Below are 27,538 nucleotides of genomic sequence, written 5' to 3'. Positions count from 1 at the left end.
ATTCAGTTTTTTTTCTGTCTTCTACAGTATCCTGGTCCGTCCTGTCCCCCGAAAAAATATTGCACATCTCTAGCTACATGACTGTCAGGATGGTAACATTTAACACTGCTAGGCATAGGGGTATCACTCTCTTGGCCTGTGGAGAAAGTACCAAGGAGTGCAATTTTAGTGCCATTCAAACAACATTCCTAAGCATGCAAACTTGTCAGTGCATTCTCCAATCTGATGTAGTCAATAGAGGCTGCCCCCACCCTGAAATCTGAGTCCAGAGACTTGGTACTTCCAGCTAATGTAAGACGTTTTTTCCCCTGAAGGCCACCTATGCTTTTGGCTGATTACAGCCTGTTCTCCCTGCGTTTCTTCTTTTGTGACCACCCTCCATAAATAAGTGACTATTTGAAACCTATAAAGGCTTCAGCTTGCACCAGTGTCTGGGTTCTTCTAAGATGCTTACGTTGACACTCAGAATGTTTAAATGCTGAAGAACCATTTTCTGTCCTCCACTGTGTAGGCAAAACATGTCCTTGATTCTTTCCAGTAGTACTAGTGAGATCATTCCAGTACTAAATTACAGCACTCAAACCCATGACATAACCTGACCCAAATAACTCTATCAGGTTTTGTCTTGGTTCATGCAAAACCTGTTCCAGTGAGTACATCACCAAGGCTTACAATACTTGTTTGGATAGGCAAGCTGTAAATCACACATAATTAAATTGTGTCCGGCTACTTGAGTATGGCAGCTACCAAGTCCTGCCTTGTGGATGGTACTAAATTTGCTCTGATTGAAATTTTCCCTGTTGGAAAGCAATCCCATTTCATCTGTCCCCCAGCTATGCAGAGGATGGGCTAGGCTGTATGTGGAAGAATTTAGTTTCTAAACTTAAGCAAGTGGTGAAAGCAGTTGCTTGTCTTGAGACCATGAATCCCAAGGATGTGTCACTGCAGGATTTCCAAGATTTAGAGTTGGAAAGGGACTGCAAGGGTCAGCTTGTCCAACCCCCTTCAATGCAGGAATCCTGCCCACAGCCAACCCTGGATGGGCTTGAACCACCAACCTTCTGGTTAATAGCCAGATGCACTGACCCACTGCGCCACAGGAGATCCGTATATATAAGCAATGTAGGTTATTTTCACTGTAATACATTTAATTTTAAATATTTGTTTTTCAGTTTTTTTAAAGCATTCTCTTGGTGTGTGTTGCTTCTCCAAAACAAAACAAAATAGTGAAACAGGATTACATATGAGTAAACGTACATGAAACAGGAAAGTGTATGACTTACTGAGAAGAAGAGGAGTTTGGATTGGATTTCACTCCCTTTATGGAGTCTCAAAGCGGCTAACATTCTCCTTTCCCTTCCTCCCCCACAACAAACACTCTGTGAGGTGAGTGGGGCTGAGAGACTTCAGAGAAGTGTGACTGGCCCAAGGTCACCCAGCAGCTGCATGTGGAGGAGCGGAGACGTGAACCCGGTTTCCCAGATTACGAGACTACCACTCTTAACCACTACACCACACTGGCTCTCAAACTTAGGTTTCCACATGGTAACTAATCTCATAAAGACAAACTAGGGACTGGCATTCATATGTTGAAAGGGAGAATTAAAATCTTGCATCAAACATGATCTTCTATTTTAATTAAGGATGTGCACAATTGTACGCCTGCTCACAATAAAATCAGTGTGACTTTGCTGCAGAAAGATGCATAGGATAGCATGGTTTGTGTCCCTTAGACCCATAAAGGGACACTCCTTGAAACTACTACTGTGCATGTATAGGAGAAAAAGACAGCATAATAAGAAACTTTTATTGAAAGGACACCAACACGTCACCTAACTCTCATATACAGTGGTACCTCAGGTTACGTAGTTAATTCGTTCTGGAGGTCTGTTCTTAACCTGAAACTGTTCTTAGCCTGAAGCACCACTTTAGCTAATGGGGCCTCCTGCTGCCACTGTGCTGCCACTGCATGATTTCTGTTCTCATCCTGAAGCAAAGTTCTTAACCTGAGGTAATATTTCTGGGTTAGCGGAGTCTGTAGCCTGAAGCGTATGTAACCCGAGGTACCGCTGTATATTTGTTTAGAAGGCAAGGTTTTTTGCTGAAAAGACATGGATAAATGATTGCAGTTACAACCACTTTCTGCTGGCGGTAGTTTCTGATTTGCACACAGAAAGGGAGGTGTATTGTTACATTACAGGCTCTTCCCAAAATGAAAACAAAAAGGCAAATGTACTCCTAGAGATAGAATGTATATAATTCAAACAGCAAACAATCATTGCAGTGGGTATTAAATGCCACAACAGCAAATGCTTCTGCAAATGATGCCTAAATGAACAAGGTTACAAGCTGAGTAATTATTGCTAGCAGCTGAACTACTGAAGGCCCTGGTCTGTGTTGCTACATGTTCACCTTATGCCTTGCAGCAATAAAGTCTCCAGCGACTTACTGAAAAATCTCATGGGCAAGCTGGGGAGCTCTGCAATTGGGAGCATCCAAATCCCAAGTTTCAATGGGCATGTGCCAAGTAGGGTGCAGTGCAGGGTTTGGGGGCTCGCATGAGGCAATGCTGAGAATTCTGGAGACTCGTGACTCTGAGCAGGGTGGCCCTCCTGCTTAGACAAGCCCTGCAGTGTAGTCCACCATTCATACTGTTAGTTAAAAGGCGAGGCTGGCATTAGTTTGACTCTAGCCAAAAGTTCTCCAAGCACAACATAAGCCAGGATGCGGCTTATGTGTCTCCCTTGCGCCCAACTCCAGCTCTGCTGCAACCAGGCCTTCAGTCCCCGCTGAGCTGCAGGTAGGTAAGCTACACACCGCCAGGGCGCTCCCCCGCAGTTTTAAATCACGACAAGTGGAATTGATTCACAAATGCAACATTGAAAACAGCAAACAAAGGTAGTCCTCAGGCAAAACACAACCTTTAGAACATCGGCAAAACCCCTGGCAGAATAAAAGTGGTGGGTTGATATTTTTTTTGCTTGTGGTTCCATTATGCGTGGATAGGTAACTGCACTGGCATTTATTATTTTTTTCTATCGTGAAATAAGACCAGTTAGAGCAGGAACTCTCTTTTATTGTGGGGAGAGGAAGGTTTTTCCGCTGTTTTCAATGGTTAGCTCTCTGCTCCGCCCCGGTGGAGAACAAAGAAGGCGGGTCTCTGCAGCGGAGTGAAGTATATACTGAAGCATATGTAATAGAGGTACCACTGTACTCTCTCACTTTTTCTGTGGGCAGCAGAGGGAAGTACTCTTTCACTTTTCCTATATCTTGGGGCCGTGAGACGCCTGCTAGGCCCGCCTCCCTCCCGCCGGATTGGACATTGTCTCTGAGCACAAATAGAGCGCGGGAAGGAAGACGAGGAAGGCGGAGGAGAAGGGCGCGGGGACTCCGGCCTGCGCGCTTTCCAAAGAAGCGGCTCGGCTGAGATGCAAGAGGGACGCGCCTCCAAGCAGGACTTCGCCCGGGCCACACCGGTAGAGGTAGCTGCTGCGTAGTTTGACCCTTTTCTCACTTCTCTTAGGATTCAATTCTATCGAATTCGGTGAGGTTCACTCCCCAATGTGCGCCAGATTGCAGCCTTACAGCGCGACCCTACTGTGCGTGTCTCCTCTGAAGTAAGCCCCGCTGAGTGCAATGGGTCTCCTCCCCAGGTAAGTGTGCACATGCTTACTCAATAGGATTGCAACCTCCATCCCGGCTGCGATTGGACTTACCTTTCCGTTGGACGCCAGTGGATCGAAATTTTTGACCAGGAAAGCGGCGCCTCTGCTAAGGGGCTTCTCTCACTCGGGCAACAAAGCAAAAATGCAGTTTAAAAGATAGTGTCGGTTACTGCATTACTGTTTCCCCCCCATTATTCGACCCAAGAGCATATATGCTCTAGTTGAGATTCCTGCATTGCAGAGGGTTGGACTACATGACTCTAGAGCAGCGGTTCTCTGGGGACCCACAGGTTGGTTGAGAAAGGCTGCTCTGGAGGCCCTTCCATGATTTTATGATCAGGCTCCAGCAAGAACAGAATCGTCTTACAGAAAGAATTACTTATTGTAGGTAGCTTCAGTGTTCTGGGAGTATGCTGAGAGGAAATTATTTTTTTGTTGGTTTGCTCATTAATAGCTTTGCAGTCTTTATGAGTAAGTCCCATGGCTCTTGGAAAGATGAGGAAACTGTCAAACCCCCAAATTTCTAGAATGGGTTTGTCTTGAGGAATCACAACTTTTCATTTAATATTTGACAAAGACAAATACTTGGTGGGAAATACCTCGTAGCTAAGGATTGATTGTGCTCAGTCTTGAATGTGTGTTTGTTTGTGTGTGTATATAAATGTTTTTGAGCATGTGCAGAGTACAGTTCTACATCACTTAGTAAGCATAACTAGGAGGGCTTCTGCAGAAGATGGCAGTGCTTGCTTTCTTCTTCCTCATTCCTTTTCTCTTTTTGTATTTTTCTAGTAGATTGTGAGCCTGCAGACAGATACTGTACTAGTTTATCGTGTATGTATAGTGGTTCGAAAACGTTATAGGTGAAATACAGAACATTGCAAAACCTGGAGTTCTGTGGGTCCCACTGTGGTAGTGCATCTTGTTTCCTCCCACCACTTGTGATGTGTATTATTATTACTTACAAAGCACTTAATATATTCTAAGCACAGGATGACGATTTAAGGATGAGCTGTTGATTGTGAAAGAAATACTTGTCTGAAAAGCTAGGACGAGACCAGGTGACTCTTGGGTTCATCCCAGTTCTGCCGTTGATTTGTTTTGTATGCTTTTTATATTCATTAGAGCTTGATCAACAGTGCTATCAACATGGATGGTCCGCCTGTTCCTTGGTTGCAACGATTTGATAAAGCTTCTCGTCTCCTCCTCTGCACACTGATGTCTGGCCATTGGGGGGCCCTGGCTGCTCTCCGCACTCTTCAGCGCTCCCTGTCTGGGCAAGGAGCAAGCCAGGACTTCAGCTGGTGGACGTTCACAGAGATTCTGTGTTCTCAAGAGCCCGTCCTCACAGGCTCTGAGAAGACCCTCACCTTGTGAGTTGCTCAAATCTCTCATTTTAAAAAGTATGGCATAGCGTCCTCATAAACCAGAATTATTTCAGGTCCTAAAAACCCCAGTCATGCAGCATCTGACACTTGCTTCAGTGATGGGGGACATGCTCAGAACCAGAAAAGGTTGTGTTGAGATGTGTATTCTATCCCTGCTGATTTTAGCAGACAATCTGGGTTATGAAAGATGGTAGAACTGGTCCTCTGGGCGTGGGTGAAAGTTTGTGTGGCTTTAAAAATCAATTTATGCGTACTGGATTCTGGATTGTTTTGGTGAATAAGTATAATTTGCAGATAGTAATGCCTATAATATGCAGTGTTGGAACGTCATTTTCTTTTCTTGCATTCATAGCCTCTCAGTATTCTGGTCTTGTATTCAAATTTTGGATCCTAATGCTGCTGGATATCTAGAAGTGACAACCTGAACACACTTGTTAAAATTATGCCCCAGGTTAACCAAGGTTGTATCTACAAAGGAGAAGGAACCATAGCTCAGTAGTACAGCACAGGATTTCCATAGATAATATTAATTCTGAAGCATCTTCAGTAAAAGAAGATCTCTGTTAGCTGAACTCAGAAAGCCCTCTGCCTGAGAACTGCTGACAGTCTGAATGAACAACACTGGGGTAAATGGTTTAGCTTCATATAAGGCAACTTCATATGTTCATATAATACCATATTTTATGGTGTCATATAATGGCTGGGTCTTGTTCCTCCCTTTCCCCCATATGTGACAGAAAAGCACACATCCAGAACATGCTAGAAAGTGACTATATATTGAGGGGAAAGGACTACTCAACACAGAGAATGTATTTTAGGGCAGAGGTGGGCAACCTGTGGCCCTTCAGATGCTGCTGATCAAATTTTCACCATTCAGGCTGGGGCTGATAGGAGCCCGATTCCAGCAACAACTAGAGGGCCACAATTTCTCCACTTTGTTTTAGGGCCAGATGCTCATAATCCAGTTTCCATCATATGGATATAAAATCCCAACATTTTATAACGGCAAAATAATAACAAACACCATTAAGACAGGTGGAAACCATTAGCAATAAAGCAACAGTAATAACAACATTCAACCCAGTATAATGTCACCAAATATTCAGGTGTACTGCATGTTGAGTTGTACTTCCTATGTTACTATAGAGTTATCGTATTTCCCTGGTGATGATCTTGCTTTTCTTCTTCCAAATGGTTATTTCAGAAAACCCTTGCTGTTGCTGCTTCCAGTGTTGTGCCAAAGAAACCTCTTTTCCCTGTTGCTTACAGTACAGTCTACAGTGCCAGAAGCATGCCTCCAACACCTACTTCAAGCTGCTAGGCAGGATCCCAGCCCTGATCCATGGGTGCAGAGATTGAGGGATTTACTACAAGTGAGGGTGCAAGAGAATAGCTCTGTGATGCCAGTCCTACTATCTGATTCATGTCGGCAGCAGCTGAAATATATTTGCCAGAAAGTTAGTTGCGGCAAACCCGGATTAGAAAGGAAATTAAGCTGGTGTGCTAAACAGGCAAGTCCCTACATAGCATGGACTGGAGATGCTCCTGGTTCTGTGCCTCAGATAAGGGAAAATAAGGAAGTAGCTGAGGAACCACTGGATCCTGAAGAAAAGGTGCTGGAGAAGAGGTCCAGACTGGAAGTTGAATTGAATACAGAACTTTGTGAACCACATGGTCTAATGCAGGGAGTTGGAGTTAACACAGGGAATGAAGTCATGATGGAGGTGTCTGAGAATGAAGGTGTTCATAGCACAAGCAATGATGTATATCAAAGTTGGCCAAAGGAGGAAGCAGAAGAAGCAAAAGTTGCCAATTGGAGTCCCCAACAGGACACAGCAGCCGAGGTCCCTGATTATATCAAGGTATGAAAAACTATTAGATTCTTTTCCTTCTTTGGCAAACTAGCAGTGCGAACATGGAACATAAGCCCTTCTTACCAGGGATGCTTCACAAGTATCATTTATCATCCGCTAATGCCCGTTAGGAAATATTGGCCCCTTTGACAACAGAATGATCCCTTGGACAGTTGGAACAAGTTTTGCAATTGCAGGAAGATTTTGTGGGATAACCAGCTTCATATAAACAACATGCTTAAATCTAATTAATGCATGAAGGGGTTAAGACCATAGAGTATGCTGTTCTGCCAGGCTTAGCTCACCTTGGGAGGAATTAGATAATTATTCTTCAGCCTACCTGAGAAGCTCCCCATGTGAAGAGATTTGAGCTGGTTGAAGAATTATCATTGAAACAGTTCATTATCCTGGAAGAACTGTTCTGTCTGCTGCTGTACTCAGAGCACCCTATTGCTACGTTTGGAGCGCCTGTCATCTCATATTTGTAGGATATTGACTGTGGAAAGGCATTCTGCCTCCATTTTAGAGATCTTTGACAGTGACTTACCACTCCTACCATTCCTGTTCATGGAACATTTGATTCTTATTACTTTGTGACTCCATACACACATGTCTTTTGTTTATAAATTTTGAAACAGTATAGTGTTATAAAAATATTGTCAGTATATTATTAGCTGATGTGTTGCTTGTTGTTGTTCAGAGTGTGCAACTTTCTGAAGCACATAAATGATTTAACCATTTTTCTCTTGTATTTGAGGACCATGTACCAAAACTAAAAGAACTTCTAGAGATGCAGTTTGATGTAAGTATTTGTTACCGCATTTCTGCTTGGGGCAGATGCCCTAGCAGACTTCCTTATATACCCCTTGAATAAAGTTCTGTTCAGTTGGAGTAGTTTCATTTTAAGGAGAAGCAGATTCATACCCTGCCTTGTTACGTTATCTGTCTTTCCCCCCCATTTGACTTTTAGCTTTCTGGTGGGATTGCGCCGTCTGAGCTACAAGTTTTTAATGAATGTACTCCAAGCCAGGTTAGTAGGGCAAAATGAATGTAAGTAATTTACAGCCTGGTCTTAAGTAGGTTTACTTGAAATTAAGTCCCATTTAATGCATCTATTTTATTTTTTAAAAAAATGTCCTTATGCCAATTGAATATTCACGATGTCTGTCTTATTTACTTATTTAAACCATTTATATACTGCTTAACTACAATCCTCTCTAATTGGTTACAATTGCCTCTTACTGCTGTGCAAGAAATACAATACAGAAAAGGTTTTTTTTAATGGTTAAACTATAAAATTAGACCTCAGTTAAAATGCCTGCTGAAATTAAAAAGAAAAAGATTCCAGTAGGCTCTGGAAGTTCAACAGGGAGGGAGTCTGTCTGACCTCAACAGGAAAGTAGTTTTGCAGAATTGGGCCCACGATACTGATTGTATGACTCCTTTTGGATATGAGCTGTGCATCCAAGCAGTGGGATACCACTAACGGTGACTCCCCTGAAGACCTCAGTGATCAGGCAAGGATTCAAGAGATTAAGGCAGTCTTTGAGGTATCCCGAACCCAAGTTGTTAAGGGTCTTGTAAATTACCATATTTATTCAAGTCTAATGTGCCATTGAATGTAATGCACACCTCAATTTTCAGAATCTTGAAACACAAAAAAGTATTAAATGTAAATGTGCCATCGAATCTAATGTGCACCTTAATTTTTGCAACATAATTTGGCTAAAAAAGTGAGCATTAGATTCGAGTAAATATGGTAATACAAATATGTGGGCAGCTGGTGCAAGCAAGCCTTTGAGCACCAGAGTTATGTGCTGGCAATCATTTGTCCCCTTCAGCATTGTAGCCACTAGTTTGTTTGTGAGGATGGGGTGGTTTTACTATTTTATGCAAGTTGTAATGTGATTTTTAATCCCCCCCCCCGTATCCATTGTAAGACACATTATTACTATTATTATTACTCTTATTATTAAACAGCGTTTAAGAAATTTAATTAACTAACTCACTTAGTGAGACTCCTTCCCAAGTAACTATATTCCCAAACCTTGCTGAAACCAACCTGCCCAGGTACTAGTGATATTTGGGAAACAGACTATTGGGTAATATTTCATGTCCTCTTTTCCTTTAGTTGGAAGTTCTGTGCTCATTACTGCAGCTCTCGGAGTGCCCAGAAAACAAACTTCTGCATTTCTGCACTTGGTTAGTCGCACTCTCACCTGATCTTGGCTATAGTAATGCAGCAGTTTTTGCTGAAAAGCTCTTTCTACCTCGGGTAAGTACTGAGAATATAAATCAGGTGAAGAAGAAACCTCCTTCAGTGGTTTATTGATGTGTGTAATGTTACCTTATGGATGGTAGAGTCTTTTCCAGTTCTTTTGGGAGTGAAATCTTCCAGGCCTACTACCCTGAAAAATGTTTTTTTTGGGGGGGGGAATACTTTCTTGCTCATATATATATTTATATATATATAATAGCAACTTTGTATTAATGTAATATTTTTATATGTAACTGTATTTTTGTAAAATTTTAAGTTGTCTGTTGTTGCTTTAGTTTTCTGTGCATTGCTTAGAGATATTTTTAATATCTTAAGTGGCATAGAAAGTAAACAATCCATCAGACACAGAATTATGGGGTTGGAAAGGACCTTTATCCAATCGTCTGCTTAATGTAGGATCTGCAGTGTAGGATGCATAATAAAACATCAACTAGTTTTATCTTCTCCTTTAACAGGGGCTATAGATTTTAATGGAGTTGTACTATATAAAGCACATATATTTCCTGCCCCGTCCTAAGTCAAAGCAGTAAGGTATATAACAGTCTCAAGTTTTTTATATTCTCTGGCAGATTTGCATGTGGGGGAGGAATTGAGTGGGGAAAAATCTGGAAGAAAGAGCTGAGCAGCCACCACCCCAATCCCTTTTTTCTTCTTGATTGCAGCCTTTCACAGCTGCCTTTCATGGTTTTAAAGGAAATAAATAAACCAGGAGACTGCTACACTTGTGTCTCCTGTGGAAATATCTTAGCTTGGTGCTAAAGAATATTGCATTCCTCTCTCAGCAGCCTATTATCCCTGCTCCACATACATGTTGTTTCTTGTCCTAAATATGCACCTATGAGTTTAAATGTAAGCATTCATGCTCATTTTTTTGAGAAATTAAATTAGCCAGTTAATTCAAGTGTTTACAGCAGATTAAGTCAGGAATAGGCAACAGAGATCTGTGCATCAGGATTGAAATGCTGGAGAAATGTGAGGACTAGGGGAGCCAACCATTGAACCTAACAGAAGTGGTTTGAGGAGCAGAAAAAGGTCAGGTTGGGTGGGTGGAGGGAAGCCAGCTAATCCGATGATGGATGCAGGCAGCCTTTTATACAGACAGTTTTCCTAGGATGCTGATATGGGCTGTGAAACCTGTGTGTCTCTGTTTAGGTAAGTTTTTAATGTCTGATGTTTTATTGTCTTTTTAATTCGGTTGGGAGCCGCCCAGAGTGGCTGGGGAAACCCAGTCAGATGGGCGGGTTGTAAATAATAAATTATTATTACAGTCATACCCTGGAAGTTGAACAGAATCTGTTCCAGAAGTCTGTTCAACTTCTGAAACATTCGACTTCCAAAGCATGGCTTCAGATTGGCTGGAGGAAGCTCTTGCAGCCAACTGGAAGCCCTGTCGGACCTCGGCTTCCAAAAGAACATTTGAAAACCAAAACACTCACTTCTGGTTATGGATTGTTCAGGAGCCGGAATGTTCCACTCCCAAGGTGTTCAGGAGCCAAGGTACGACTGTGTTGTTGTTGTTGCTGCCATATTCTGTGTTTTAAAAAGAGCAGTTCATTTAGTAAGTAAGGCACAAAGCAAACCTACCCTACAGTTGGGAGAAGCAGGATGGAGTGGCATGGCAGATTCACTGTTACGATCACATTAGAAGCCTACTGCTTGTGTTGTCTAGAGCTGGCACAGCTCTGCAGGGACCTGCATCCTGTGGATACAAAGCTGTCAGTGCTCCATGCTGAAAAGTCCCCTTTGGGGGCTTTTTGTTGACAGTAGCCTTTTACCCACTAGCACAGAGCCCCCAGAGTGGCCTGTAGAAAGGTGACTATGCGCCATCCTAACTCCTCTCCCCATCCTTTAACTTTGGGAAGCTAGGACTGCACTCCCAGGTGAAATTATTTGGCAAAAAACCACAACAATATTATACCAAAATTGGGGCTTACAAACATAGTTTTCATTTTTTAATGAGTGGCAGCCACCCTGAAATATCATGCTCTATGGTACTCTGAGTGCAGATGCCATAGTTTCCTATGAGGATATGAACATTACTGAAAATACTTTGAGCTGAGTGGAGATTGCTATAGACCAGTGAGGCATTATATTCTCAAATATCAATAGCTAGAGGATTGCAATTATTTTTGGTGCTACCAGGGCTGGCCCAACCCTGCGGCAAGGGATGGTGACTGCCTGGGTGCTATTGATCTGTAGGTAATTGGACAATGATCACTAGTATACCTATTATCCATAACTTGAGTTCTCTATCCTTCAGTGGAATAGCGGAAACACAGCTCCTGTAGATGTGTTTTGCATTTTGAGCTGCTCATCTCGTATGACATGTTGCCATCCAATTTTAAATGCAAAACAACCTGAAGAAGGTTGTCTGTTTTCCCCATCAGCCTTTTTCACTCTTTGTTAAAACAGAATTATAGCTGCCTCTGTATCCCCAAAGTATGCAAGGTTGCTGCTGATCCAACAGTATTATCTCCCTGCTGCTTCTGGTCTGTAGGTTCTCTCATTGACTGAGCCACCTTCCTGGCCTCTTACAACTGCCCTGATGATGTTCTGCTCCAAATATTCTCGCCCAGTCTGTTGTACCTTGATTTCTTCAGTTATACAGGCTCCAGCGAAAGGTGAGCTTATTTTGCCCGAGCTTCTGTTTGTAGAGGTGGCATAAATCCTTCTCTCTAATAGAGAACTCGAGTGGTTGAGCGGTAGCATGATTAGAGAGGAAAATGGGACCTCTAAGAAACAGGGTGATACTGACATGTTCTGGTAAACAGAACATGAAAAGGGGTGCAGGGCTCAAGAGCCTATTGAGGGCTGAGCAGGCCTCAGGAGATACAGAATGCTGAGTATCAGATGGAAAGGGCTGGAGGGAGAGAATTGACCTGCTTTTACATCTTACTGCTTGCGACAGGAGTGGGGAACCCATAGCCCACAGGTTCTAGGCATGCCGGCACTACATTTATTTTACTTTTTTAAGAATCAGAACTAGTGGCAGTAAAGTACAAGACACTTGTGAATCACCAGCCTCTGGCATTTAAGAAATGAGCAGATAAGAATGTCCACAATTTAGCTAAATCATCAGATTTCTGAAAACAAAGTTCTCATTAGCCCCTTAAAAATATATAAAATGCAAATTTTTGGTATCTTTGCTTTTGAAGGCCTTGAGCAGATGAAGCTGGTGTGCAAACTAATTGAGGAGTGTTTGGAGCCTGAGTATGTGAGGCTGGTATTCAGGTAAATTCTCCTAGTGTAAAATGAAATGTAATACAGGAATTGCATGAAAGAGGATTTGATTTCCAATGACGGGAATGAGTGTCAAGGTGTTCTAGAATTCTCAGTTGCTACCTTCCGATATATGAAACTATATACTGGGGAAGTTTTTGTGTTTCCCTAATGAACATAAGTTGCAGAGCAACATTGCAAACCTAAGCACTTGCTGCATGTCACACAATCTCTTTTTTTATTTCTGCTTTTTCATTATAAAGTCCCTCCATACTATCACACATATGACAATGAATAAATAACAGTCACAAGTTTTCTTACTCCTATTCAAAAGAATTGACTAAAACAGAGGAATTTGTTGGACTCCAACTCCCATCAGCCCCAGCTAGCATGGCCAGCAGCCACAAATGATGGGAGTTGTAGTCCAACATCTGGTGAGCCATCCTGTGTCTTCCCTGTGGACCTTTTACTTTTATATGTTTTCTAGGACTAAGATTAAAGAAACCTGAGTTGATTAATAAGATGTTTTAAAATCAATGAATAGTCATAAATTTGCATATGACTAAAATAATAGTTGAGCAGGGGAGAAGTATACAGTGGTACCTCGGGTTAAGAACTTAATTCGTTCCAGAGGTCCGTTCTTAACCTGAAACTGTTCTTAACCTGAGGTACCACTTTAGCTAATGGGGCCTCCCACTGCTGCCGCTGTGTGATTTCTGTTCTCATCCTGAAGCAAAGTTCTTAACCCGAGGTACTATTTCTGGGTTAGCGGAGTCTGTAACCCGAGGTACCACTGTACTTTTGTTTGTTAGATGGTACATGCATGTCACAGTAGGAGCAATCTTAGAGGGATTTCTGTCCTTTGTGAAAATTAAGGTGGTGCACCTAAGATGCTGCCTGCCATCTGCAGTTTTCATTACTTACATTAAAAATAACTTTTATTAAAAGTTTCTTGTTCATTTAATTAGAGATGCCCTTGAGCTGTTTTTTATCCATTAATCAAAGGTTGCAGCCCTAATGTTACACATCTTCTCTAACCACTGCTCCATAGAAGAGACCTGAAATCTTTTCAGTACTGCAATATTGTTATTAACCACATGACAATTAACATATTCTTGAGTCAGGGAATAGCCTTAGTGAGTGGCATAAAGACTACCCCTCATATAATTTCGTTATCTTTCTCCCTCCTCTGCCTTTCTTTGCAGCCATATTATAGAAATGCCGTGGTCAGAAGATCTCCTCGTAGCTGTGCATTCTTTGCTGGGAAGACAGGTGACTATGAATATAAGTCTTCCTGTGCTTCCATATAGAGTTTACTAGTTGGGTAGCAATGGAGACTAGAATTTGTTCTCTCCAAACTAACATTTTGCCATTTCTCTGCTGCCTGCACTTTTGTCCTTTGTCTTGACAGCATGGTGAGCACCTTTGCTGAATATGATTGAAGTAAATGCCAGCATCTCAAACTGTAGTGCAAAGCTAGTTGTGATACTAGTTTCTTTTAGTGTCTAAGGAAGCCTCTGTCTGAGCAACATTTTACTGTCCTAGTGCTAATTCATTCTTGTCCAGTATGGCTTGCACCGAGTCTATCTGAACAACTAAAATGTACGCAAGGGCAATTAATATTTAGGCTGCCTCTCTCACCCCTTCCCCCTTGTTTATCTTCTTCACTTTTCAGGTAGTGTTATCCACTGAGCTCTTCAACATGTTGGTCTTGAATCTTTGCCAGATGGCTCAAGAATTTGCCACATCAATGCATTATGCAAATCTGGTTCTGACAGTGTTGACGAAATACCAAAGCAGTGTGAGTTACTTGCAACAGGCGCTTGAAAAGAAATGAAAAATGGCAGCTTGCTTTCTTAAATATTTCTATGGAGCTTTCCTATTCTATTGTGATAGTGTGTACTGTAGTGTTTCTTTCACTTACCTTCCAGCATACATTTGAATTTCCTCTTGAGATTGTGAACCTAATTATCCGAAGTGCTGAGCAGCCTCTATTCCTATAGCAGAACACAGATGCTCCTTCAGCCTGATAATGAAGTTTGGGCATTAGGCTGAGTTTACAAGAATTAGTCTTACAGTATTTTTATATGTTTCTCTGCGTGAAAAGTATGGTTATTTTACTGTATGTGGGCAGGGTGGTGACAGGGGTTGGGGCAGAGAGAGAAGGGTGGGCGATCCTCCATGTTTTCTTTGCTGAGTAGAAAACCTGGTTGAAAAAGCTGGTAAGACAGAACTGACATAGATAATTTTGGTGCTAAGACATAGTAGCAAAATAGCAATCCCCACTCCCAGGTTCTTAGAGAGTATGGCACCACAACGTGTGACTTTCTTTTTATTAATGCATGATGGGAATATCCATGTTGGGTTTGGTCAATTAACATGCTTTGAATTCAATGATATGCAAATAATCATAGACCACAGTCAGTATACCAATCTGAAATTAAAGGTACAAGTTTATATAAACCCTCCAGATGTGCAGTAGCTATCCACATGAAATTGATGCCTATATGAAATATGTTTGAATGTTGCCAGAGTAGTGAGGTCCTCAGACCATTGTGGAATAGATAGTGATTGTCCATTCTTCCATGCTCAAAGTCTAAGTCTCTTAAGCCACCATAAGGGCTTGCAAAATCCTCTTTTGTCCTTCCAACTTGTGTGTTTACTGTAGACAATCTAGGCAACTGGGGCAGGTCATGAGAGTGGGATCAACCTGCATAAATGTAGCAAAAGGGTTATGGGTTTTTACCAGCATGCGCTAAGCAGCTACATTTTGTCCTCTTTTTTAGATTACATTGGCCCATCAGCATCGCTTATCCTGTGCCTTGGACCTCAACAGAACAATCTTGAAGAAGTCTCTTCAGGCTGCACTGAAGCGAGTGCCTTCAAATAAAGAGGAAAGCTGAGTTCCTTTCCTATGTGGAATAATGCTAGAAGGTGACCTTTCTTTAGTATTGGTAACCTTAAGATGGAGAAGACTAAAGACCCATTGAGAGGCTGGGGAATCAAAGAGGACCTGTGTCTTTTCAAATGTTAACTCTTTCTCTTGTCTTTCAATAAGAGCCAGCTGGATTTGTCTGAACAAACGGTGTGCACATTGTCTGGAGTATATCTGGAGTGTACCTGATTGCCAAGCAATTTTCAATCAGTAGTTGTGAGAAGTGAAACTTCTTTCATTGCCATTAACACTGGAAGCTCATGCAAATAGGGAGCTTTATATATCTTTGTCGCTTTCCTGTGGCAAGGATGTGCCTCCTGAGAACAATAACTGCTGGAACTGCCGGGGTTGGAGATAAAGATGCCTCTAGGGTAGCCGTAGTATGAAATAACTTACCCCCCCCCCCATAAAAAATAAACACTCCATGATCTGGCTATTTGTGTGAATTCTGCAGTGACAGATAAAAATCAGTTAACTAATTTGTTATCTTTCAGCATGAAAAGCCCACAAGGAGTTGGTCCATGGTATAGTCAGTGCAGCTGTAGTCGTCTAAGTAGCAACTTGAATTGCCTGGTTAAAAAAACTGAACACACCTGAAAGCTGGTATTTATGAACTACATCACTTTTCCAACAAGTTCTGTTGGATCATGAACCGTTTCACACCACTCGGGGGGGGGGGGGACCATGTCTGGAGGCAAAGGCTGGCTGATGCTCTAACTGCAGCATGGATTTTAGATGTGACCCATGTAACCATTTCCCTCATTCTATGGGGCACCAGCCCACCCAAAAATCAGCTGTGACCAAAAAAGAGGAGTAGAAAAGTATATGAGGAGACCTTAATGCCTTTGTATGTTTTCTCATGTAATTCAATCAACATAAAGCACTAGACTACTATATTTACTACACTTTTAAGTATAAGATAAAAGGTTATTTGGGCATTTGCCCAACAGTTATTGCTTAGGGCCAAAGTAGTTGCAGCAGAGGTAAGTTCTGTATTGTTAAGCACAAAGCTTCCTTTGTCATGTTCAAAGGGCGTGATGGGGATGCAACTTGAGCTTAGCAAAATAATTAACAACAGCAACAACAACAACAATGGTATTAGGGTACAGGGTACTAAACTTCCCTGCCATGGGTCTCCCATGGCTCTTCACAAGTGCCGTTAACATCTTCAAATACTTCCAGTGTTGGAGATAAAACTGGACCTGTTTACTCTTCTTCCCCCAAGTGAAAAAAAGGATGCTTGTGTGTTTAAATATACAGAATGTGCTTCGATTAGGTTTGACCTTAGATGTTCACAACTTAAAAGCTAAGTACAACCATTTAACTAGAATATCTCCTGTCCCTTCCCAGGTTTGTAAGCTGTTGTCCAATTGTTGAGAAAAAATGGTCCAATGCTTTCTTATACAAAGAGCACTTATTCATACATGCACTACATGCTATAACTCCTGTTACATTTTTAACAACAGGATTTTAAACCATTCATAACATGAATGAGAACTGGACTTGGGAGCCTGGTATGATGGGAAAGCAAAAGCACATTACAGTGGTACCTCGGGTTACGAACTTAATTCATTCCGGAGGTCCATTCTTAACCCGAAATTGTTCTTAAACTGAAACTGTCCTTAACCTTAGGCGTGCTTTCGCTAATGGCGCCATGCCGCCGCTGTGTGATTTCCATTCTCATCCTGGGGCAAAGTTTGCAACCCGGAGCAACTGCTTCCGGGTTAGCAGAGTTTGTAACCTGAAGTGTTTGTAAGCCAAGGTACCACTGTAGCTTGATTTTTGCATCCATGCTATTCACTGCTAGAGATGGTGGCTGCTTTCCTGTGCACAGACTGGTTCAAGCAAATGTGTCTCCATCTCATAGGGTCAAAGCTACTTTCATGGGAGTACCTGCCCATGTGAACTGACATGCATACAAGTTCCGGATAGGCTGATCTAAAAGCTAGTAGCAGGTCCACTATCAGGTCTTACAATAATGAATATTAGTTCAACATTCCTAAGAGGTTAATGGGGCCTTTGGAAAATAGCTTTTAATTTTAATTCTCAGCCAATGCAGCTTCCACCTTTGTTTCAGAATTGAATTTCACAATTGGAGATCTAGAATTTATACATCTAGTTTGTCTTTAGTCCTTGGTATGTGGAACCTGTGAACCAAAGATGATATTTGCATACTTCACAGATCCTGAAGAGATCACACCAGGAGAGCACTCTCCTGGAGAGGAAAGCTCACTGGGGTTTTTGTTGAAACTTGACCTTAATGGGAACTTCATGTTGACATATGTCACATCCTCTGTCATTGGCTTCTTCAATATGGCGTATACCGCGTTTGTTTCTTTGTCCAAAGGATTGTCGGTAGCAGTGCTTTCATGTATCTGAGCATGGATAAGAAGCAAAAAGGCTTGTTTTTTTGGAAATAGACTCTTAAATGCCAGCCTTATTTCACCTCCAAGACCAGATTCCCATTTCTGGTATTGTGTCTGCATCTGTTAAGGGTTTCTATCTTTTTTAAAATGTGTAAATACAAACTGGCTCTGACAGACTTCTTTCAAATAAGACAAACTGAACTACTGCTAGGATAAATAGTAATTTTTTGTAGTAATACGTTTATAGCCCAGCAGTATAGGCATTTAAGCAGAAAATGGTTAATAGAATAATCCTATAATCACATTTCCACTAAGTGGGAGGGGGACATAGTTAAATCTGTAGAATGCCCATGGCATCTCTGCCCTGGTCTAGAGTCATGCTATATCTGTGAGTGTAACTGAACTGGGAGTGAGGGTGGGTGGGTAGGAATAGGAATTGGCTTGGTGTCTGGGTGGTGAACAATGCAATTTAAAAGCAAATAAAACCTTTAAGGAAAGCAAAAACACATAATTCCATTTAAAAATAGTCCCACCAGCAGCAAACCATATATAAAAGTATCAAAAATCACCTAAATGCCTGGAAAAACAAATGCATCTTTACTTGGTGAAAAAAACATAATGTTGGTGCCAAGGGAGCCTGAATTAAATGCATTTCCCATAGACCATATAAAATACCCAGTACTGAGAATGAATTATAGTTGTATATTACTAAAGTTTTCAACATGGCATTCACAGTCAAGGTTACTGCCTGGTTTGCAACTTAGTGCTGGGTCTAGAGTCATGCAATTGTATATTGTATATTTGGGCAATTGTATATTTTCAGGAAATGGAATGACAACATGGATTCTTTCTTATCCCCCAGAAAGAGGTGGAAGCTGTAGTCCAGATGCCAAATGTGGCCCAGGATCCCTATAGATCTGATTGCAAAATCTGAGTTGAATGTGATAATCTAGCAAAGCATATTTGAAGGTGGTTTTTTTTTCTATGGGAAATGATAATGCTCAGGATTACTATATTTCCACAGTGGAGAAACTGCCCATGGTCAGATTTTCTCCTAACTTGTGAAATGGTCTCTTACCTGGAATGTTATTATTCTACAGTTTGGGTTATCACCAAAATTCAGGTCATCTGCTGCTATTAAGAAGAGAGTCTCATTTTAGTATATAAATGTGCCTGTCTGTGCGCCACTTCACATGTTAAATTTTTAACTGAACACTAAGACGTAAGTGTACACCTTAAAAATGTGAAGATGGCGAAATGTAGGGATACATTCATCAGACAACTGACTAGTTGCATCTCGTTGTTGAATGTACATTCGTTGGCTGCCTCTGCATAATATGTGAGATGGTTCTGTTTATACAGTCATCCCTTGTGTTGTGTTCCGCTCTGGTTATGGACTTTCAGCTTACAAATGCAGCAAACCTAGAAGTGTTTACTTCCGGGTTTACCACATGCGCAGAAGCGATCTGCGTGCTTCACGCACATGCAGAAGTGCTCAATCACGCCGCGCACATGTGCAGAAGAGGTGCTCTAGTTGTGGACTTTTCAGGGTGTGAACAGCACCCCGAAATGGATTAAGTCCGCAACTAGAGGTACCACTGTATTTACTGATTGCCAACAGTGTGACATGGATTCAGTGCATTAGCTTTCTCTGAGCTATGAAGAAATGGCATCGTTGAAAGTCGTTTTGTCAAACCTTTTTGCTTAAAAGGTGACTGTGGGAAGTGTAAAAGCTATTGAGTCACATGAAGTAAGGTGTTGTACTGGATGAACATAGCTGTCAACTTTTCCCTTTTCTTGCGAGGAATCCTATTCGGAATAAGAGAATTTCCCTTAAAAGAAGGAAAACGTTGACAGCTATGTGGATGAATGTTTTGAGATGGGTGGTGATGTGCATCCCCCATGCATCCAAAGCCCATCATGCCACAGAGTGGGATAATGTCAGATGTTTTGCCACTTGGTGCATTTGTGCATTGCACAAGCACGTAACTCATAGAGGGAGTGATGAGATGTAGTCAGTTGATGCTTGCGAATTTCTGTTGAGCAGAGCCTCAGATTCGCTTACTGTTTTGTATATTGTAGAGACTTTTCGGCCTTCATTTAGAAAGGCAAATATTGACATGAAAGCACACAGTCTGTTCAGATGAAGCCATTTAGGTGTGCAATCCTGACCATATTCGATGCTACAATACTGCACAATACTGTATTCAAATCCAATCCATCCATTTAGATGCCTGTCAGGTGCTATTACAGTTATGCATGTAATGAAATCTTTAAAATGGCTGGGCTACATGAAAAACAAAAGAAAATCATACCTCTTGTTTTCTTCTTGATGAGCATTGTGACAACTAATATGAAGGCTGCAATAATTGTTACGCCAACCGCAATGGAAACCAGGACTAAGACAATGTGATAAAGTCTGAAACAATCCATAGTGCATTAGTTAAACCTGCTTATTAATTAATTACATTTTAAACCCCACCTTTCCTCAAGATGGTGAAAATTGTCCCCTGCCCCTATTTAATCCTCACAATAGCGTTGTGAGTTACGGTAAGTTAGACTGAGGGATATACTGACTGGCCTAAGGTCATCCTATGGGCTTTGCTAACAGGTACCTAATATATTTGTTAGACTGTCATTTACACGTACTGTACACAATAAAGTTTCAGTTACAGATAGGTAGCCGTGTTGGTCTGCCATAGTCAAAATAAAAAAATTCCTTCCAGTAGCACCTTAAAGACCAACTAACTTAGTTGGAACTAACTTAGTTGGAACTAACTTAGTTGGTCTTTAAGGTGCTACTGGAAGGAATTTTTTTATTTTGACAATAAAGTTTGTTTAGCTTTCAAAGTCAGACAGAAGTATGCAAAGAGCTCAAGGTTTTATAGCACAGTTGTGTAGCAGAGAAAAGGCACATGCAGACTGCATGTTAGATGCAGATGATCATACCATGGTTTTTTGTAGAGGATATAAAATTCTGGAAGTGCCATAATATAATTATTTGAATGGAAAAGTCAAATCCTGTAATTGCCTCTGTTCACATAATTTTTTTGGACCCAACTGCAATACAGTATAGAGCTGTGGGAGGAATAGATACTGTAGCAAACACAAATCCCTAATCCAGTTGCCTTTAAATTAAAAATAATATAATGTTGGTACCTTTGTTCATTTTCACTGGTTTCTGTCACAGTCCCGTAATTTTGCTGCCCTGAAAATAAAGGAAGAGAAATAAAACTTTTGTCCTTATTGTAACTCTTCCAAGGTGCATTCAGGTTTTGCTAACTTGCCTTCTTTTGCCCCTTATTCTCTTTAGTAAAATGTGAACGATTTATACGATCTGAAGAGAAGCCAGAGTATTGTCCCTTATTAGCATGATAATTAATACGTTAACAAACAACACAGGCCTCCTATATTGATCTTTGAAACACTGTCTTTGCAGCTTCCTTTTACGAACACTGATGCTGTTACCATTTGTCTCAACTAAAGAGCCATTGCTTTCTTATTCCAGTTGTGGCTGTGGTGGTGTATCTCAAACTCTATGCAGCTCTTACTGATGGGGAACCTGCACATGCAGATTCAAACTAGATGGGATAATCACATATTTGGGTGCTTCCACAGATAAAAAAACAATCTACTTGGAGATTTAAAAAAGTGTCAAGTAAGGGCAAAGGCTATGCTAGAATGCATTTTTCCTTGACAGGCATTTTTTATTTCTGGAAGAATAATCAAATGTGAACTCAGTTATATGCAAACTAAACTGCTACATTCCAAAGAGGACTATACCATGTGATCTAGATCAGTCCTGAAGTACCACAGGAACTAGATCCAGTTACCTCCATGTGCTCACCTTTTTGAACAATGACTTTGATTTTTCTTAAAGGGGTGATGTTCAGGCCATCACGAACCCCAAACCAGTATATCCCCGAATCTTCTACTTGGAGAGCTGTTGTGAAAAAAGCAGCGCAGCCATTTCCCAGATCCTGTAGTGCAAATTTCTGGCTTGGTTTAGAAGTGAGATACTGCCATCCTCGGCCTGAGAGGCTAGAAGGCTCTGTAGGGTTACATTCTTTCAGCAGATCTCCTTTGCACCAGACTCCCTCTTGTTGCAAATATTGTGGTGAGCAGAAGCCCTCTATGCTGAGGGACTCTCCTTGCACCTTCATCACCACTTCTAGTCTCTTTCCTGGCTTACTAGAGCTTTTGAGGAATGGAACATCGGGTGTTGGAGGTGAGAAAGTATTGGTAGGTGCAAGAAGGCCTGGGAGAATAACAGTGAAAGTATGTCTTGTAAAACAGTGTTGACCTTCCACGTGCCCATTATCCCAGTACTGTAATGTCCACCCTTGCTGTCAGTAGCTCTCTTGAGGTCATTCTCAGCACTGCAACCTACCTTCTTAAATGGGTAATGCTGGGGATTAAATTTGACACTATGGTACAATCCCAGAAAAGCTAGATCACGTGATCCCCGCGCCCTCGTGTGTCTTGATCATCCCTGATCTACCACAGAAACTAGTTCTAGTTACCTACATGTGCTTACCTTTTCGAACATTGACTTTGATTTTTCTTAATGGGGCAATATTCAAGCCATCAGTGATCCCAAACAAGTATATCCCTGAATCTTCTACTTGGAGAGCTGACATCAGAAAAGAAAAACAGCCATTTTTCAGATCCTGTAGTACAACCCTCTGGTTTGGCTCAGTAGTCAGATATTTCCACCCTGGGCCTGAGAGGCTAGGAGACTCTGTAGGGTTACATTCCTTCAGCAGATCTCCTTTGCACCAGACTTTCTTTTGTTGTGAACAGAAGCCCTTTATGCTGAGGGAGTCTCCTTGCACCTTCATCTCCTCTTCCAGTTTTCCGGGCTTGCTAGGCTTTTCGAAGAATGGAATTCCATGTGTTGAAGGTGAGAAAGTATTGGCAGACACCAGAAGACCTAGGAGAATAACAGTAAAAATGCACTTTGTAAAATAATGTTGATCTTTCATTTGTCTATTTAGTTCAATGCTGTGCTGCCTACAATGGCTCTCGGCCCAGTATATCTGAAGGAGCATCTCCACCCCCATCGTTTAGCCTAGACACTGAGATACAGCTCCGACGGCCTTCTAGTGGTTCCCTCACTGCAAGAAGTGAAGCTACAGAGAACCAGGCAGAGGGCCTTCTAAGTAGTGGTGCCTGGCCTGTGGAATGCCCTCCCATCAGATGTCAAGGAAATAAACAACTATCTGACTTCTAGAAGACATCTGAAGGCAGCCCTGTTTAGGCAAGTTTTTAAGGTTTGGTGTTTTATTGTATTTTTAATATTTTGTTGGGAGCCGCCCAGAATGGTTGGGGAAACCCAGCCAGATGGGTGGGGTATGAATGAATGAATAAATAAATAAATAAATATTATTATTATTATTATTATTATTATTATTATTATCCCACCACTGCAGTCTAACATTTTAAAACAAATTGGAAATATTGGGGATTGAACTGGAGACTATCTGCATGCAAAGTATGCTGTGCTACATAGCTGGTTCTCAGGTGAGTCAATTAAATTCATCTGGAGATGCAGATTCTGCCTACAAATTATGCTCTACCACAGAGTTAAGGACTTACTCTCTTAGGTAAGTAGACTAGAAAAAACCCTGTAGTTGGTGATCATGTGGAGACACCAGAGCTTGATCCTGAGACTGCATGCAAAGCATGTATTCTAGCACTGAGGTACCAGCAGCCCTTCATCATGTTAATCTGCTGCAGAAAGCAACAATGGAGTCTTGTGGTACCAGAAGACCCTTTGCCTTTGTTTTCCTTGAAGCACCACTACAGCCTTCCTTTCAATCACATTACATGTCCAGACTCTTTCGCTGACATTATAGTATGAACTGAAATAGATAATCGGGATTATTTTGGTTCATAAAGGAAGGTGGTGATGACCAGTCTCCCTGCTGTCCGACTCCCACAAGCAGTGCCAGATTTATGTATAAGCTATAGCTTAGGGCCCCACTCTCTTGGGCCCCCAATTTTTTTAAAAAGAAAATAAACCTGGATGTTCATTTCCAAAATATAAGATAAAAAACAAATAAAATAAAACCTACATACAGTTAGAGCTTAATAATTATTTCACTATTAATATACTTCTTAATTGTATTTCAGTTCAACAATTACTTTGATAAAATACTTATTTTGTTATGTGCAAATGGCTTTAGATACCTATTACAGTGGTGCCTCGCAAGACGAAATTAATTCGTTCCGCAAGTCTCTTCGTCTTGCGAGTTTTTCGTCTTGCGATGCACGGTTTCCCATAGGAATGCATTGAAAATCAATTAATGCGTTCCTAGGGAAACCGCCTTTAGACCAGGTCCGGGGACAGTCTGTCCCTGGACCTCTTCTGAAGGCTGGGGGGACGACAAGGGCTTTTCTTCCCACCCCCAGCATTTTAAAAAACCCCGGGACAGCAGAGGACTTCTCCGCTGTCCGGGCGATCTTAAAATGCTGCCGGGCGGCATTTTAAAATCGCCCCGGGACAGCGGAGGACTTCTCCGCTGTCCGGGGCGATTTAAAAGCCCCTGGGAAGGCAGGCAGGGGGGACAAAGACTTTTGCCCCCCGCCAGCCTTCAGAAGAGGTTCCCGCCCCGCCGCCCGGCTTCGGAGCATCGTTCCGAAGTGGGGCGGCGGGGGCAGGTGTTCCCTCCCCGCCGCCCCGCTTCGGAGCATCGTTCCGAAGCCGGGCGGCGGGGGCAGGTGTTCCCGCCCCGCCGCCCGGCTTCGGAGCATCGTTCTGAAGCTGGGCGGCGGGGGCAGGTGTTCCCTCCCCGCCGCCCGGCTTCGGAGCATCGTTCCGAAGCCCGGCGGCGGCGGGAGGAGGCGTTCCCGCCCCACCGCCCAGCTTCGGAGGAGGTCCGAGGACAGTGGCGAAGACGCGCTGCGCTTCCCCGCTGTCCCGGATATTTCCCTATGGGCTGTCGTCTTGCGAAGCAAGCCCATAGGGAAATTCGTCTTGCGAAGCGCCTCCAAAACGGAAAACCCTTTCGTCTAGCGGGTTTTCCGTCTTGCGAGGCGTTCGTCTTGCGAGGTACCACTGTAGGTCCATAAATTACCATATAGCATATATTCAACACAAAAAACCATGACAATTTGTTGTTGACAAAGGACAGCTGTTGATAATATAATAACAATAATTTATTATTTATACCCCGCCCATCTGGCTGAGTTTCCGCTGCCACTCTAGGCGGCTTCCAATCAAGTGTTAAAAACAATACAGCATTAAATATTAAAAACTTCCCTAAAGGGCCCCATTACCTTCAGTAGCTTAGGGCCTCATCAGACCTAAATCCAGCCCTGCCCACAAGAGAATTATAATCTGGCTAACATTCATAGTCTTTCATTTTGTGAATCACTGGGACTGTATAAATGACATTGTATGTTTTCTCTATTTAAAAAATGGGAACAAAACTTGTTTCTTGTTTTCAAACAGTAACTACAAAAACAACATATTACTTTTAATTCAACACCATACTAGTGTGTTCTGTACTGATGGCCATGAAAGGGTGTCTCCCTCTGTGCCTTACCTGTCAGCATCAGCCTTAGCAGAAGACCTGGGAGTCCCTCCATCTTGTAGCTGAACATAGTTTAGGTTGCAGAGCAGTGAATGAGTCAATTTGCACTTGCAGGAAGGAAGCAAATGCCCTTTGTCATTGCCTGTTCCTTTTCTTGTCCCAGATCAGCAGAGTTGGTTTGGCGCTGTGGGAAGATCTTCTAAACATGTTCTTAATTTTAGTGCTGAAGAGTTGCCCAACTTGGGTTGTGGGCAGTTGCTGTCCAGATGCATCGCACCAGACAAGACAGTGGACTAAGCAGCGACTGATAAAGCCAGTTCTGCTTTCTGCAGCTTCCCATCTCAATATGATGTGACCACATCTCAATTTGCATGCATGTGGAGGCTTAGATGTAGGAGTTGTAGTAACAGAGCTCCTCATTTGGATTCCCTTAAATGGGGCGTGAATCACAACATTAAGAAAAGAGTAATTTGATGGAATCCCCTAAATTCCTTGTGGCATGTTATGTTAGAATAAAGCCTTGAGAAAAATGGTTGTGCTGGCCATTTTGTAATGATTTATTAAAGCTGTGTTTTATCCCCACAATCATTCTTTATCTGTATTTATTTATGGATCCAAGAATATTACAGGCCTGTGTAGGTTGTGGCATTTTAAAAGTATGTTGATTGCTGGATGTTCTTTCATCACTTCGCCAAGTTTTGAAGTGAGCAAAACAACAGCAACTATGAGCATCGTTGGTGCCCAGCATGATTTTTTAAAATTAGCTTTTATTGGGGGGTTTTGTGTTACAAAGCAGACAGATAAACAGGGAACGGTACATCTATCACCCCCACTTTCAAGTCATAGTCTTTTTCACATGTTTGGTGAGAGACATTTTTGTCATAGACATCTTGCAGTTGGGGAAAAGGGGAGTGGGGAGAGAGATGGGGACATTGTTATTTTGTTCTATTGTAGCGGGGTTTGTGTCAGCATCACATGGATAGGTTGTTTATGTATTTATTTGTGTTTATTGATATTGTGAGAGGTTAGGGGTTCCCGAGCTTAGTTGGTTGTGTTCAGTTGATTGCGGTGTGGCTTATTTGTGTGAGGGAGGTGGGCCGGGGTGTTGGGTCAGGTTAGCCATATTGATTTGTATGCTGTTGGGGGTGGGATAGGTCATTGCTTGTTGTGCTGTGTATGTAATAAAGGGGAACAACACTGGGGTGAAGGCATCTTCTGTAGCTTGTCCCCTTGCTAGTTTGAGTTTGTTGGTTAACTTTTCTAGTTGGGTGGTTTCTCATACGTTTTGGTACCAGTGGTCTAGGTTGGTGCTCAGCATGATATTTCTGGATATCTGTGTCAGCTTTTGATTTGGTTGAAGTGTTCCTCACCCAGGTATCAAAAAGACCTAAGCTGACCATGAGAAGTGGAAATCTTTAGTGCTGCTGCTGATTTACTCAGTTACTGGCCTGCCCTTCCAACCTAATAACAGGATGGTCATATGTTAGGTGTCAAAGGCAAGGAAGAAGTTTCTCTCCCCCAGCTTCTGCCTAAGGTGGCTGCCTCACTCTATCTAATGGTAGGGCTGCCCTGTTCACCACATTCAATGGACCTGACCTTTCAGACTCCTTGCCCTGAAGACTGAAAGGGGTTTGAACCTGAGTTCCCAAGGTTGTGCACAAAACCTGTATATTTTATAACATGCATCAATAAGCTTCCAAGATTCTACCAAATCATGACAAAGGACTTCATCCTTCCCAAGTTACCAGGGGCATCTCTGTTTGTCTGTCCCTGTCCCTGTCAGCTCACCATCCCTGGTCCTGTCTCTTGGGGATGCCTTGTTAAAGTTTTGTGACAGTGCTTTCCTATTCATGTTTGCTCAGGAGCAAGTTTTATTGTGTTCACTGTGACTTACTCTCAGATTACTGTGTCACAGGATTGCACTGTAAACATGATTTGCTAGAGCAAGTGTTCTTCAGAGTTCATCTCCCTCCCCAAAGTCTCTAGAAGTTAAATTTCTAGGTTTGGAATTCTGAGTAAAGATGAACAGGATTCCATTGTGAGTCTGGTGTGGCAGGATACATCTTCTCTCTGGGCACGTGTATGTAAATGTCCCATGAACATGAGGGTCTGATGTAGTGTACAACCTAACCCCAATTCCATCTCTAATGCAGCAGTTACCTTTGGGGTAATTTTTTACATATGCTCATAATTTTCATACTTAAGTTTCAAATTCACTCAAGGAACTATTATGTGTTCATACTACAATTTATTTTTATTATATTTGTTTTGAGTTCTTGCAGTTTATATTGTGTGAGCC

General features: G+C 42.0%; 2 protein-coding genes across 7 annotated transcripts; one reads left to right on the top strand and one right to left on the bottom strand.

Moving 5' to 3' along the window:
• The first annotated feature begins 78 nt into the window (after positions 1–78).
• On the top strand, positions 79–15,814 carry FANCE (FA complementation group E). 3 transcript variants are annotated; one of them, XM_083509231.1, is made up of 12 exons: positions 79–1,126; positions 3,238–3,482; positions 4,788–5,035; positions 6,255–6,912; positions 7,661–7,705; positions 7,874–7,933; positions 9,035–9,178; positions 11,679–11,802; positions 12,337–12,412; positions 13,606–13,672; positions 14,076–14,201; positions 15,187–15,814. In XM_083509231.1, exons 2-12 carry the CDS (start codon positions 3,429–3,431, stop codon positions 15,301–15,303), a joined length of 1,719 nt encoding a protein of 572 aa, XP_083365357.1. In that variant the 5' UTR covers positions 79–1,126; positions 3,238–3,428; the 3' UTR covers positions 15,304–15,814. The 3 variants fall into 3 exon arrangements, with proteins under 3 accessions (XP_083365357.1, XP_083365359.1, XP_083365358.1); XM_083509233.1 differs by lacking the exon at positions 79–1,126 and having other exon boundaries at positions 3,219–3,653; XM_083509232.1 differs by lacking the exons at positions 79–1,126; positions 7,874–7,933 and having other exon boundaries at positions 3,219–3,482.
• LOC310709499 (uncharacterized protein) lies at positions 14,720–27,469 on the bottom strand. 4 transcript variants are annotated; one of them, XM_083509247.1, is made up of 8 exons: positions 25,252–27,469; positions 22,239–22,634; positions 21,549–21,959; positions 20,861–20,909; positions 20,017–20,120; positions 18,780–18,835; positions 17,592–17,710; positions 14,720–15,110 (listed from the first exon to the last, which is right to left on the bottom strand). In XM_083509247.1, exons 1-8 carry the CDS (start codon positions 25,307–25,309, stop codon positions 15,092–15,094), a joined length of 1,212 nt encoding a protein of 403 aa, XP_083365373.1. In that variant the 5' UTR covers positions 25,310–27,469; the 3' UTR covers positions 14,720–15,091. The 4 variants fall into 4 exon arrangements, with proteins under 4 accessions (XP_083365373.1, XP_083365371.1, XP_083365372.1 ...); XM_083509245.1 differs by lacking the exon at positions 14,720–15,110 and having other exon boundaries at positions 17,354–17,710; XM_083509246.1 differs by lacking the exon at positions 14,720–15,110 and having other exon boundaries at positions 17,354–17,710; positions 18,780–18,832.
• Positions 27,470–27,538: the final 69 nt, after the last annotated feature.

The sequence above is a fragment of the Podarcis liolepis genome, assembly GCF_965112155.1.
Source record: "Podarcis liolepis genome assembly, chromosome: 6".
Lineage (NCBI taxonomy): Eukaryota > Metazoa > Chordata > Lepidosauria > Squamata > Lacertidae > Podarcis > Podarcis liolepis.
Note: the sequence above shows the minus strand (reverse complement) of the source record. Positions and strands in the feature narration are given on the sequence as shown.